This window comes from Microcaecilia unicolor, chromosome 12, assembly GCF_901765095.1.
Source record: "Microcaecilia unicolor chromosome 12, aMicUni1.1, whole genome shotgun sequence".
Lineage (NCBI taxonomy): Eukaryota > Metazoa > Chordata > Amphibia > Gymnophiona > Siphonopidae > Microcaecilia > Microcaecilia unicolor.
In genome coordinates this window covers 78547113-78560097 of record NC_044042.1, presented here as the reverse complement: position 1 = coordinate 78560097, position 12985 = coordinate 78547113, and the positions used below count along the sequence as shown (strand labels likewise).

Genomic DNA, 12985 nt, shown 5'->3' with positions numbered 1-12985 from the left:
AAAGCTGCTCCAGGTTCACTTCCGCCCACTGGCAAAGATTCATAGCCTCCTTGGCTAGAGGGGCGCTCTTGGTACCTCCCTGGCGGTTGACATAGGCCACAGCCGTGGCATTGTCCGACAGGACCCGTACAGGCTTCAACACCAGTACCGGGATGAACTCCAAAAGCGCCAACCGAATGGCTCTGAGTTCCAGGAGGTTGATAGACCACTTTGCCTCTGCAGGAGACCAGAGCCCCTGCGTTGTCCTTCCCAAGCAGTGGGCTCCCCAGCCCGACAACGAGGCGTCCGTCGTGACGACAATCCACTCTGGGGTCACCAGAGGCATTCCCGCAGACAACTTGTCTGTCTGCATCCACCAGCTCAGTGCCTTGCGCACTGCTGGGTCCAAGCATAGGCGCACAGCATGGGCGCACAGCATAATCCTCCGACATCGGAGTCCAGCGCTGCAGCAAAGAGTGTTGAAGCGGTCTCATATGAGCCCTGGCCCAAGGCACAACTTCCAACGTGGCCGTCATAGAGCCCAACAGCTGCACATAGTCCCAAGCCCGAAGGGGAGAGGCTACTAGGAACTGGTCCACCTGAGCCTGAAGTTTGACAATCCGATTGTCTGGCAGGAACACTCTGCCCACTTGGGTGTCGAATCGAACTCCCAGGTACTCCAGGGACTGAGTCGGGCGCAGCTGGCTCTTCTCCCAGTTGATGATCCATCCCAGGGAGCTCAAAAGAGCAACTACCCGGTCCACAGCTTTGCCGCACTCTGCATAAGAGGGGGCTCGGATCAACCAGTCGTCCAGATAAGGATGGACTTGTACCCCTTCCTTTCGTAGGAAGGCCGCGATGACCACCATTACTTTGGAAAAGGTCCGCGGAGCAGTAGCCAACCCGAACGGGAGGGCTCTGAACTGGAAGTGTTGTCCCAGGACTGCAAAACGCAGAAAGCGTTGATGAGGAGGCCAGATGGGAATATGCAGGTACGCCTCCTTGATGTCCAAGGATGCCAGGAACTCTCCTGCCTTCACTGCCGCTATAACAGAGCGGAGAGTCTCCATGCGAAAGTGCCGCACTTTCAAGGCCCGATTGACCCCTTTGAGGTCGAGGATAGGCCGGACAGAACCTCCTTTCTTTGGTACCACAAAGTAAATGGAGTAACGTCCCTTGCCAAGCTGACTTCCTGGCACCGGAACGACCGCGCCCAGGCAGATCAGATTGTCCAAGGTCTGCTGCACTGCCACAGCTTTGACCGGAGACTTGCAGGGAGAGAGTACAAACCCGTCTTTTAAGGGTCGGCAGAACTCTAGTTTGTAGCCGTCTCTGATGACTTCCAGCACCCACGTGTCTGAAGTTATTGTGGTCCACTCGCCCAGAAACGAGGACAGCCGTCCTCCAATCTGCACTGGGGCGTGGACCAAGACCCCGTCATTGGGTACGAGACCCTGGGGGAGGACCGGAGGGAGCACCTCCGGGACGGCGGTCTCTGCGAAAGGAATGCTGCTTGGGGGAGAAATTCCTCTTGAAGGAAGAGGGGGCAGAGCCCGACTTGCCCGGGCGGTACCGACGGGCTTCCTGCAACCGTCCTCTGAAGGTACCGGGACGAGTACTAGCCCGAGCCCTGACCTCTGGTAATTTCTTGCCCTTAGACGTGCCGAGATCGGTCACGATTTTGTCCAGCTCGACCCCAAAGAGCAGCTTGCCTTTAAAAGGCAACCTAGCCAGGCGGGATTTAGAGGCGTGGTCAGCAGACCAATGTTTCAGCCAAAGCCACCGCCACGCAGAGATTGTCTGAGCCATGCCTTTCGCTGAGGCCCTCAAGACATCATACAGCAAGTCTGCCAAATAGGCTAAGCCCGATTCCAGGGCCGGCCAATCAGCCCTCAAGGAATGATCCGAGGGGGAAGCCCGCTGCACCATAGTCAGGCACGCCCTGGCCACATAGGAGCCGCAAACTGAGGCCTGCAAACTTAAAGCTGCCGCCTCAAAGGACGACCTTAAGGCCGCCTCCAATCTTCTGTCTTGGGCGTCCTTTAGGGCTGTGCCACCTTCCACCGGCAACGCCGTTTTCTTAGTCACCGCAGTGATTAAAGAATCCACGGTAGGCCACAGATAGGCCTCGCGTTCACTCACAGCCAAAGGATAGAGGCGGGACATAGCCCTAGCCACTTTAAGGCTCGCTTCTGGGACAACCCATTGAGCCGAAATTAAGGTGTGCATGGCATCATGCACGTGGAAGGTTCTAGGCGGGCGCTTCGTCCCCAGCATAATGGCAGAGCCAACAGGGGCTGAGGGAGAGACGTCCTCCGGAGAGGAAATCTTCAAAGTGTCCATGGCCTGTAACAACAGGTTGGGCAAATCCTCTGGGCTAAAAAGCCGCGCTGCAGAGGGGTCATCCGCTCCATCCGAGCGGGGATCCGTCTCCTCCAAGGAATCCGCAAAGGACCGTTGGGAGACCTCAGACACGCTGCCGTCATCTACATCGGAGGAGACAAATTCCTCCAAGGCCTGGGAATCAACCCGAGGGCGTTTACCTCTGGGAACCTCAACCTCTTAACCAGACGAGGGAGCAGGGGCAGCGTTGTGCATGAGGAAGGCCTGATGCAGCAGCAAAACAAACTCGGGGGAGAAACCCCCCAGACTGTGCACTTCCGCAGTCTGGGCAACAGCCCTAGACGCACCCTCAACCGGCGCTCGCAATAGCGGGGGAGAGACATGCTGCGCATCCAAAATGGCGTCCGGCGCGAAACTCCGCGAAGGAGCTGCGCGGGAAGAACGGCTCTTAACTTTAGCCGCTTCTGTGCCGTCGCCCAAATTAAGGGCGTTCATGGCATTAATGTCTCCAACCTCAAGGGCGGCCCAAGAAGAAGCCGTCCGAGCCGGCGTGGCCGGCCAAGATGGCGGAGGCGAGGAGCGGGGGATGGGCGTTTATGGCGGGAAAAACCGCCACGCCGGAGGAAGGACCGGGACATTCATCGGTCACGAAACTGTCACCCAACAAGGGCGAATCAGGCTTGAAGACCCCCGCATCCCCTCTAGAAGCGCTCAAGCGACCCGGGGAGCGACCCTTTGCGCCCTCGCCCTCCGACGCCATATGCCACGAGGAGAAGAATCGGGGAACCCCCTGCCCGCTATAAAAAGGTAAAAATTACCTGCTGTCCGCTCCGAGTTGTAACGACCTGGTGTCCCAGTGAGTAGCTGCAATAGACGCTTAAATAAACGTCGAAATAAACGCCTTTAAGGACGTTCAAAATTTTTTTTTTTTTTTTTTTTTTTAACGGAGCCAGCGGGAGGGGGGAGAAAAGGAGGGACCTGGCACCACCAGGTTTGCACTTGCTCAAAAGAGCCCTCAACCCCAGGCACTCAACAAAACCTAAAAATTAGGCTTGGAGGCCTAGCCAGAGCTGCTGCTGTGTGTGACCACCACCTGCTGAGATAGAGAACATACTGGGGAGTTTCCGGCAGCACATGACCACATATAGGGAGGCAAAAGTTTGCTCTCTATCTCCACCTGCTGGTAGATGGACACAACCCACCAGTCTATGGATTGATCAGCTTGATGATATGGAAGTTTAATTTCTCATCTGCTCTCCTAGTGCGGCCGCCTTTGCACTGAGGAACGTCACTCCTTACCAGAAACACTGTGTCCCACCTACTTGTTCAGCACGATCTTGCACAGTAACATGTATTTCAGAGCTGTGATGGCTTTCGGGCTGTCAATGGAATCATAGCCCTCAAATGCCTCGTAAAAGTACGAATAGGCTGTCTTCCAGTCTTTTTCCTCTGCTGCATGAATAATACCTGTTCAAAAATAATCAGTAGAAAAATGAAAGCAAAAAGGCTGTCACATCAAGAGTTCAGTTCAGGAATAGAATCAAATCTGACTTCATAAACAAAATTTGGTTATTTTGCCAGACCTAAATTGTTCACCTGAGGCAACCAGTAAATGGTGTAGGTTGTAAGGGCATAGCCATACCTGACTGCATGTCCAGAGCTGCCTGCAATTTAGGTGGGCAGTAAATAGCGTTGGCTGTAGTGCGTGCTGATGTTAAGGCCGCCCTTGCTTTTGGCAGGTTGCTCAGAGCGTGGTACGTTTTGCTTTCTAGCAGCTGCACTTCTACCAGCAGGGCCTTGTCATCCATTTTCTTCAACTCCCGCAGCAGCTGAGAGCCTGGCAAAGAGCGACAAGGTCAGGACCCTGAGGACACAACCCCCTCTCCCTCTACAAGATAAGGATCTGGGAGGTACCAAGACCAGAGGACATAGCTCTTAAGAGGGGCAAACTCTTAATGAAGACAGATCTCATCACACTGTTCCTGTCTATTTATTTCGATATGTAGTCCACACTATGGTATGTTATGAAACACGGTATATTGAATTTAAGAAGCAAATAAAGAGCACATTCATTCCATGTATCCTAACTATGAAACAGGCCAGTGTATTTATTATTGTAAGGATGTCAGTGCCACCATGAAAATAACCGAGAGGTCCATGCCACCCAGTAAACATGGTTGTAATAGAGATTTACCTCAGGACAGCAATGCATGTTAATGGAGTCATTAGCTATCCCACGGCCATGAAATAAAAAATAAAGTTTTTACCCTGTGTTGTGTGTAGGAAACTTTGTGCCAGGTCCGGGGCAGCACAGAAGGGTTGGTTAACAGGAGTGAGTATCTAGCAGTATCCCTTTTCTCATTACAACCCGACCATCCTGCCCCAAGTCTAGCGACACCCCGCCAGTGTACCCTAAGAAAAAATAAAATACCTCTCTGTTGGCCTACTGGCACCCCCACCCTACTCCCAACATCAACACACATGCCCCTGCGGTATAATAGACTCTCCCCTCCCTGCCAACCAGACCCACATCCAAAATTTAACAAAAAATCCCTGGTGTCTAGTGGCATCCTCAACCCCCCCCCCCCCCCCCCCCCCCCCCCCGGAGCCCCTCAGACCTCAAGAGACACAAGCAATGCTAACTTGCTCCTGTCTCCGGGACAGGGTTTGGTGGGGGGAGTGCTACTAGATACCAGGATTTTGTTTTTTTAATTGGGGGTGAGGGTCTAGTCAGGAGGGGTTCCATTAGATCACCAGGGCATTTGACTTGGATGTTGGAGCAGGAGAGGGAAGAAGTGGAGGGGTGGGGACCAAAGAGACCACCAGAGAAGCATTTTACTTTTTCTTGATGGGGGATGGAGGGTTGTCACGTCAGGCCACAGAGACAGAGGGAGGGATGCTACTTGACAGCAGCCCTGCAGAAAGCTGGTTCAGGGTACTGGCTGTGGTTTTCTTTTCCTTCAGTGTTAACCTTGTCGTCAGTGCCTGAGCCAATCACCTCTCAGACACTGACAGGAAGGCTGACATATCAATTAGCTGCAGATTACTGCTGCTTTACTGGAATTAATGGATCAATACCGCCATCTAGTGTATACCACCTGACTCTTCTGAAAACCCATTAACTTGCTTCCATTTCTCCTTTCAGATTATCATTACAATGCTTTCTACAGTTTACTTATATATTTTTGGCTCCTCTCATCTTTGGCTCATTCTGGCCTGGCCTGAGGGAATCAGTGTTAGCTCACAGAAGCTACTGAAAAAATGTATTGTTAGCCCTATTAAAAAAAGAAAAAGAAAACCAACCTACATTATATTTTTTGAGGTTTTTTTTTTTTAAGGAATGTACAGAATATATTTGTATTTGATTTGGTTGAATAGTGATATAAATTCAAATACAAATAATCCAGGATTCTACTGTGTTACATCCGACTGAAACAAACACTTGGCCTCTTATTTCATATTGCTTCTTTTACTATTTATTACGTTAAAGCTCAATGCCATTACTTGTATTTGGCCGAATAATATTTCTCATTATTCATATTTGACAGAATACAAAGACATGCTATTTGGTACAGTTCTAGTTTTTTTCCTTAATCTTTATTTCTGTGCATTCAAATGGACTGACGCAGCAACCGCAGTGCTTTAACCTAGTGTTTAACTCACCAAGATGCAATGCCTCCTGGTACCTCTTTGTGTCAAAGTACAAAGACACCAACCTTGCCTACAGAACAGAGAAATAGGAACAGAATTAAAACCTAGCTTGCAGTGTCAGACTTGGGAAGGATTAGCCATTTGAGTGGGCAGATCCTGCACAAGACAAAATGCAAAAGTGCCTCAGTCGGAACAAACCACCACGACACTCGCAGGGATTTGAATTTCTTAGTTTCTTGGTTTAATAATATACTAGTAAAAAAAGCCCCGTTTCTGATGCAAATGAAACGGGGGCTAGCAAGGTTTTCTTCAGAGTGTGCATGTGGGAGTGTGTGTCCCTGCCCTCTGCTCTCTCTCCCTCCTCCTCCCCCCTTGGAGTCCAGTCCTTCAGTGTTAAGTTTCCTGCTGTTCTGTGTTACAGAGAGAGTGAGGGCATCTCTCTCCCCTCCCCCTCTGAGTCCTTCACTGTTACAGAGAGAGGGATTTCGTGCTGTGCTGTTTTCCTTCACTCATGGGGAAACCAGATATCTCTGGCGCTTCACACTTCCGGCTGGAGGCTTCAGAACGTTGGTCTTGCCTTTTATATATATAGACTAGTGTTACATTACATTAGCTCCATTTACATTCTGCATTTACCTATAAAGGTTCAATGCGGATCACAATAAGATAATCCAGCTCAAGTTAGATACTAGGACATACATAGCTAAAAGTATACATAACTACTTGCAGTAACAGCAGCGATACTGAAACTGACGTCTACTTTGGAGCACAACCAATCCCCACCCTACTATACAGAAGCTGTTAGTAACAAGTGAACACATCAAAAACATACCAACCTCTCAAAAAATAAGAGGGGCAAGGTAAAGAGCAGAGAAATGGTCTCTGACCACCAATTTGTTCCATTTGAGGGATACAAGCAATAATTTCCGGTTACTCCAGATCTAGGCTGGTTTATGTGTTGCAATCAAATAGCTTCTAAGGGCCTGAAGCACACTGCTGGAAAGTGAATTTCTCCTGCCCAGCATACTGCTAGGAACAGAACAAGAACACACTGTACCTCCAAAGCCTGGCGAAGAAACGTCCTCTTCTCAGATTTGGCCCATTCAATACACTCTAAGCATAATTCAACCTTGGAAAATAATAAAAAAAACAGCATCATACTGCATTCTTCTATCAAAAGAAAACATGTTGCACTTAAAAATAAAACCATATAACCACTATCAAACTCCTGCACATATTAATTTCAGGCAACAACACTCGCATAAAGTGGCTGTGCAAGCCTACTACGCAACTCTTGAAAGAGTTCTTACTCGAAAACTGCTTCCTAAATTCAGCAGCTACTTCTACTCAGTTAGGGGTTTGCAAATGCAGATAGCAAAATATCCAGTTTGAAAGGTCATGTGTGTGTAACCCCTATATCTTCCAGTAACTGTCATACTGTTTGCTGTTGTGCTTTGAATCAGGGGCAAGCCAAAAGCTTGTGTGGAAGCCTCCCTATTCTTAAAAATGCCACCCACCCACTGGCTTAAATATGACAGTCCTTTCCCCCCCATTTTTTAATGTACCAAATATTGTTTGGGGTATCCCTATTGCAGGGTCTTTTAGAAGCAGGGAGATCCTGGATTCTGTATAGGGGGAACTATTCCAGCAGTTGGCAATGGAACCCACGCGGGATGGGGTCATACTGGACTTTTTAATGGGGAGTGTGTTTCTGGTGTTATAGTAGGTGATCATCTGGCATTCTGACCAGATGGCCTCGTTTAATACTAAGCTAGGTGTGGAGAGGGTTCATTCAAAGTGAAAATTTTAGTCTTAAAAAAAAAAAAACTAACTTTATTTAAATGGAGGATTACCTCAAGAAACTGCTGTCTGGATGGAACCATTTGGAAAAGTTGGAAAGCAGTGGGCAAAACTGAAAGGAGCTATTGTAAAGGGAACAAACCTTTTTGTAAGGAAAGTAAATAAAAGTAAGAGGGAAAAAGAGGCCGCTTTGGTTCTCGAAAGTAGCAGCAGAAAAGATAAGGAAAAAACAGGTTAGCCTACTACAAGAGATCGCAGAAAGAGGAAGACAGGCAACAATATCTGGAAAAGCTAAGAGAAGCTGGTAGAGTAGTCAAGAAAGCAAATATGCAAATGGAGAAAAAAAAATACCTGATCAAGCAAAATTGGTGGGGGGGGGGGGGGGGGGGAAGACTTTTTTTTTTTTTGATACATTAGTAATAGGAGCAGGTGCAAAAGTGGCATTGTGAGACTCAAAGGTGGAGTGGAAGAATATGCAGAAGCCTATAAAGATAAAGCGGAATTGTTTAACAAACGTTTCTGTTCTGTGTTCACAACTGAAGGGACAGGAGCAGGACCGCAGAAGACAAATACAAGAAGGAATGGAGAGGTGGTAGTCCCTGAATGATTTTCAGAGGACTGTGTTCTTGGTGAGTCGGCTAAACTAAAGGTGGACAAAGTGATAGGGCCGGATGGCATATATCTGAGGGTATTGAAGAAACTTAGGGATGTTCTAGCAGCTATGCTGACCTTTTCAATGCTTCTCTAGAGTCGAAGTGGCCCTGGAGGGATGCAGAAGAGCAGAGAGAGTCCCTCTCCACAAAAGCAGAAGGAAGATGTTGGGAACTTCAGGCCAGTAAGTCCGACTTCTGTGATACGTAAATTAACGGAAATGCTTTTAAAATAGAATAGAAAAGTTTTTGGATTCAATGAAGTACAGGACCCGAGGCAACGTGGTTTCACTAGAAACAGGTCTTGTCAGACAAATCTGATTTGACTGAGTGACCTGAGAGTTGAATTGAGGGACAGCGCTAGATATGGTGTATTTAGATTTTAGCAAAGCCTTTGACACAGTTCCACTCAGACAACTAATAAATGAGTGCCCTTGGGATGGGCCCAACACGATCTGGGTTAGGAACTGGTTGAGTGGAATATGACAGAGGGTAGAGATAAATGGAGCTCATTCTGAGGAAAAGGATGTTACCAGTAGTGTGCCACAAGGATCAGCTCTTGGGTCAGTTCTTTAACATTTTTGTTATTGCTGAAGGGCTGGCTGGTAAGGCTTGCCTCTTTGCGGATGATACCAAAATCTGGAACAGGGTAGACACTCCTGATGGTGTGGATTACATGAGGAAGGATGTAGCAAATCTAGAGGAATGGTCTGGAATTTGACAGTTTAGATTTAATGCTAACAAAAAATACAGGGTCATGCATTTGTGCTGCAAAAACCTGAGGAAGTAAAGAACTTTTGTGCACAAAAGAAGAGCGGGACTTGGGTGTGATCATATGTGATTATCTTAAGGTGGCCAAACAGGTAGAAAAAGCAACGGCGAAAGCCAAAAGGATGCTTGGGTGCATAGGGAGAGGAATGGCCAGTAAGAAAAAGCAGGTGATGATGCCCCTGTATATATGACTCTGGTGAGATCTCATTTAGAATATTCTGTACAATTCAGAAGTCTGCATCTTCAAAAAGATATAAACAGGAAGGAGTCCGTCCAGTGGGTGGCTACTAAGCTTGTCAGTTGTCTTAATCATAAAGCACATTGGGACAGACTTAAAGATCTCAATATGTATAGGTGGGAGGGGGAGATATGAGACAGACATTTAAATACATAGGAAGCATCAATGCATAGGAGGCAGGTCTCTTTCAAATGAAAGGAAGCTCTGGAACAAGGGGGTATAGGATGAAGGTGAAAGGGGATAGACTCAGAAGTGTCCTGAGGAAATACTTCATGGAAAGGGTGGTGAATTTGTGGAATGGCCTCCTGGTGGAAGTGGTAGAGACGAGAACAGTATCTGAATTCAAGAGAGCTTGGGACAAGTACAAAGGATCTCTAAGAGAGTGACATGGAGAGTAGACAGCATGGATGGGCAGACTGGATAGGCCATATGGTCTATATCATGCATTTGAACCGAGCTTGCACAAAAGTGCTGGTGTATTTATTTATTGCACTTATATCCCACATTTTCCCACCTATTTGCAGGCTCAACATGGCTTACAAAACTCTGTTATGGCGTCGCCATAGCAGGGAAAAGAATACAGTTGGTGTTACAAAGAGATAAAAGAATACAAGAGGATCTGATCAGGCAGTTGTAGAGTGATATATTCTAAACAAAGGAGTTTAAGTGTTGTGTTCTAATTAGTTATGGGTTCTAATTAGTGTAGGAGGATGGAACAGCCTGCTTGCCTCCCCGCTTTTCAGACAGAATGGGTAGGGCTCCAATGGTGAAAATGTTGACTAGTAGAGCTCGAGTATGATGCAGAGAGGAGGCAGAGGAAATGCTTGACCCCTCAGTCCAAAATAAACTTCTGGCTATGCTCCTAGGCGTCCAACTGATCTACAAATTGAGAACATTTGCATTTCTTCTCATTTTGCCCAAACTAGCACATACAAAATGAGGAGCTTTATGCAGCAAAAACAACAACAGACCACGTGGACACACTAAAAATAAGCAGCTTTTGCTTTCCTTGGTCGTCAAGACTGTCAATGCCATAAAAATCTAAGAGTAGTTCCGATTAGGCCAGTTTAGTACTATAAAACATAGGCCTAAATCTGCCTAACTCAGCCAAAGAAGGATGCCAACATAGCTTAACATTTTGGCAAAGTATCAACATTGCATATGAAAGCATTTCTACAGAACTGACGATTGAAAGTAATTTTGGATGAAAAACTTACACCACAGCGCATACCCCATAGTGACAAATCTTCACCATTGTGGCTAGGGAGTCCTTTTACATTTCACTTTATGAACCACTTTTGCTCAAGGATGCACCATTTATTTGAGCAGGCTACTAACTTGCCTCATTAGTCTACTACATTTCTTTGAAGGGGTGAATAAGCATGTGGATAAAGGTGAGCCGGTCGTTATTGTGGACCTGGATTTTAATCTGACAAAGCACTCCAGAGGAAATTAGAAAGTCGTGGGATAGGAGGAAGTGTCCTACTGTGGACCAGTTAAAAGACAGAAAACAGAGCGTAGGGTTAGATGGTCAGTATTCTCAATGGAGAAGGGTAGATTGTTGGGTTCCACAGGGGTCTATGCTGGGACTGTTGCTTTTTGACATATTTATAAATGATCTAGAGATGGGAATAACTAGCGAGGTAATTACATTTGCTGATGACATAAAGATATTCAAAGCTGTTAAATTACAAGTGGATTATGAAGAATTGCAAGAGGACCTTACGAGACTGGGCGTTCAAAATGACAGTTGACATTTAATGTGAGCAAGTGCAAAGTGATGCACGTGGGAAAGAGGAGCCTGAACTATAGTTACATGATGCAAAGTTCCACATTAGGAGTCATCCGCCAGGAAAAAGATCTAGGTGTCATTGAAGATACGTTGAAACCAGTGTGCAGCAACATCTAAGATAGCAAATGGAATGTTAGATATTATTAGGGAAAGGGAAATGAGACTTGATATACCGCCTTTCTGTGGTTTTTGCAACTACATTCAAAGCAGTTTACACATTATATACAGGTACTTATTTGTACCTGGGGCAACGGAAGGTTAAGTGACTTGCCCAGAGTCACAAGGAGCTGCAGTGGGAATCTAACCCAGTTCCACAGGATCAAAGTCCACTTTACTAACCACTAGGCTACTCCTCAAAAATGAGTACGTTATAATGCATTTGTTATCACTCCATGGTGCGACCGCACCGCGAATACTGTGTACAATTCTGGTTACTGCATCTCAAAAAAAGATATAGTGGAATTAGAAGAGGTACAGAGAAGGGCAATAAAAAGGATAAAGGGGATGGGATGAGATCCCAATGAGGAAAGTAGCCCTAGATGCTTTAGCTAGGGCTCTTCAGGTTGGGGAAGAGACAACCAAGACGGGATTTGATAGAGGTCTATAAAATACTGAGTGGAGTGAAACAGGTAGGTTTATGTTTATTAAAACTTGATATACCACGTGTATGACACAAATGAATCTAAGCGGTGAACATTAAAAACAAAACAAAAATATTTTTAAAAAAGGAACTCCATTGAACATTCATCAAGAATTAGACCAGAAAAGGATATTCCAGGGGGTGAACCCCAAGTCAACCACTCCCCAGGGTAAGTCTCCCAGACCTGTCAGAAATAAAATGTTTTCAATAAAGCTCGTTTACCTTTTCCAAAAATGCAAGATCTAGGGAGTATGCAATGAAGCTACTAAGTAGCAAATTTAAAACAAACCAGAGAAGATATTTCTTCACTCAGCATTTTCCATCTCACAGATAGGCTGCAGAGAATACCTTCTCCTGCTTTAAACTTAGCCTGGCCTCAGAATGACATCCTATAGTATATCTCCTATCAAACTGAGCTCTCTTTTTCATCAAGCACTGCCATTTCCTCCCCTCACCCTCCCCACTGACAGTTTGAACTTCGTGGGTGTGGCTTGGATCTCTTTCAGGGAGAGAAAACTAACAACTTATAGCAGCAGCTTCAGAGAGCATTTTCCATCTCACAGATAGGCTGCAGAGAATACCTTCTCCTGCTTTAGACTTAGCCTGGCCTCAGAATGACATCCTATAGTATATCTCCTATCAAACTGAGCTCTCTTTTTCATCAAGCACTGCCATTTCCTCCCCTCACCCTCCCCACTGACAGTTTGAACTTCGTGGGTGTGGCTTGGATCTCTTTCAGGGAGAGAAAACTAACAACTTATAGCAGCAGCTTCAGAGAGCATTTTCCATCTCACAGATAGGCTGCAGAGAATACCTTCTCCTGCTTCCACCCACCCTACCCCTCTACCCACCCACCCCTAGAGTGACATGTCTTATATAACCTTCCTATCAACCCACTCATTACTTTACCTCACCCATTTCTATTCTTCTATCACCTTCTCCCACTACTCCAACCAGAGTTACACCTAATCACACTGACCACCCTTCAACATCTTCTGTCCTTCTGTGACTGTTCTCTTGTGCTTGACTGCTTAAATATTTTAAATTTAAATGCTTTACTTTTTGTCTATTAGATTGTAAGCTCTTTGAGCAGGGACTGTCTTTCTTCTGTGTTTGTACAG

At 46.4% G+C, this 12985-nt stretch overlaps 1 protein-coding gene across 2 annotated transcripts in view; it reads right to left on the bottom strand.

The window, feature by feature from the left end:
• PSMD11 (proteasome 26S subunit, non-ATPase 11) overlaps positions 1–12985 on the bottom strand; it is a 93679-nt gene that overhangs the window by 37914 nt on the left and 42780 nt on the right. For both annotated transcript variants that reach the window (XM_030221369.1, XM_030221367.1), the window contains exons 4-7: positions 7031–7102; positions 5986–6043; positions 3965–4159; positions 3645–3789 (exon numbers count right to left, since the gene is read on the bottom strand). In XM_030221369.1, coding sequence (XP_030077229.1) covers positions 3645–3789; positions 3965–4159; positions 5986–6043; positions 7031–7102 — 470 coding nt within the window. The remainder of the gene's footprint in view (positions 1–3644; positions 3790–3964; positions 4160–5985; positions 6044–7030; positions 7103–12985) is intronic.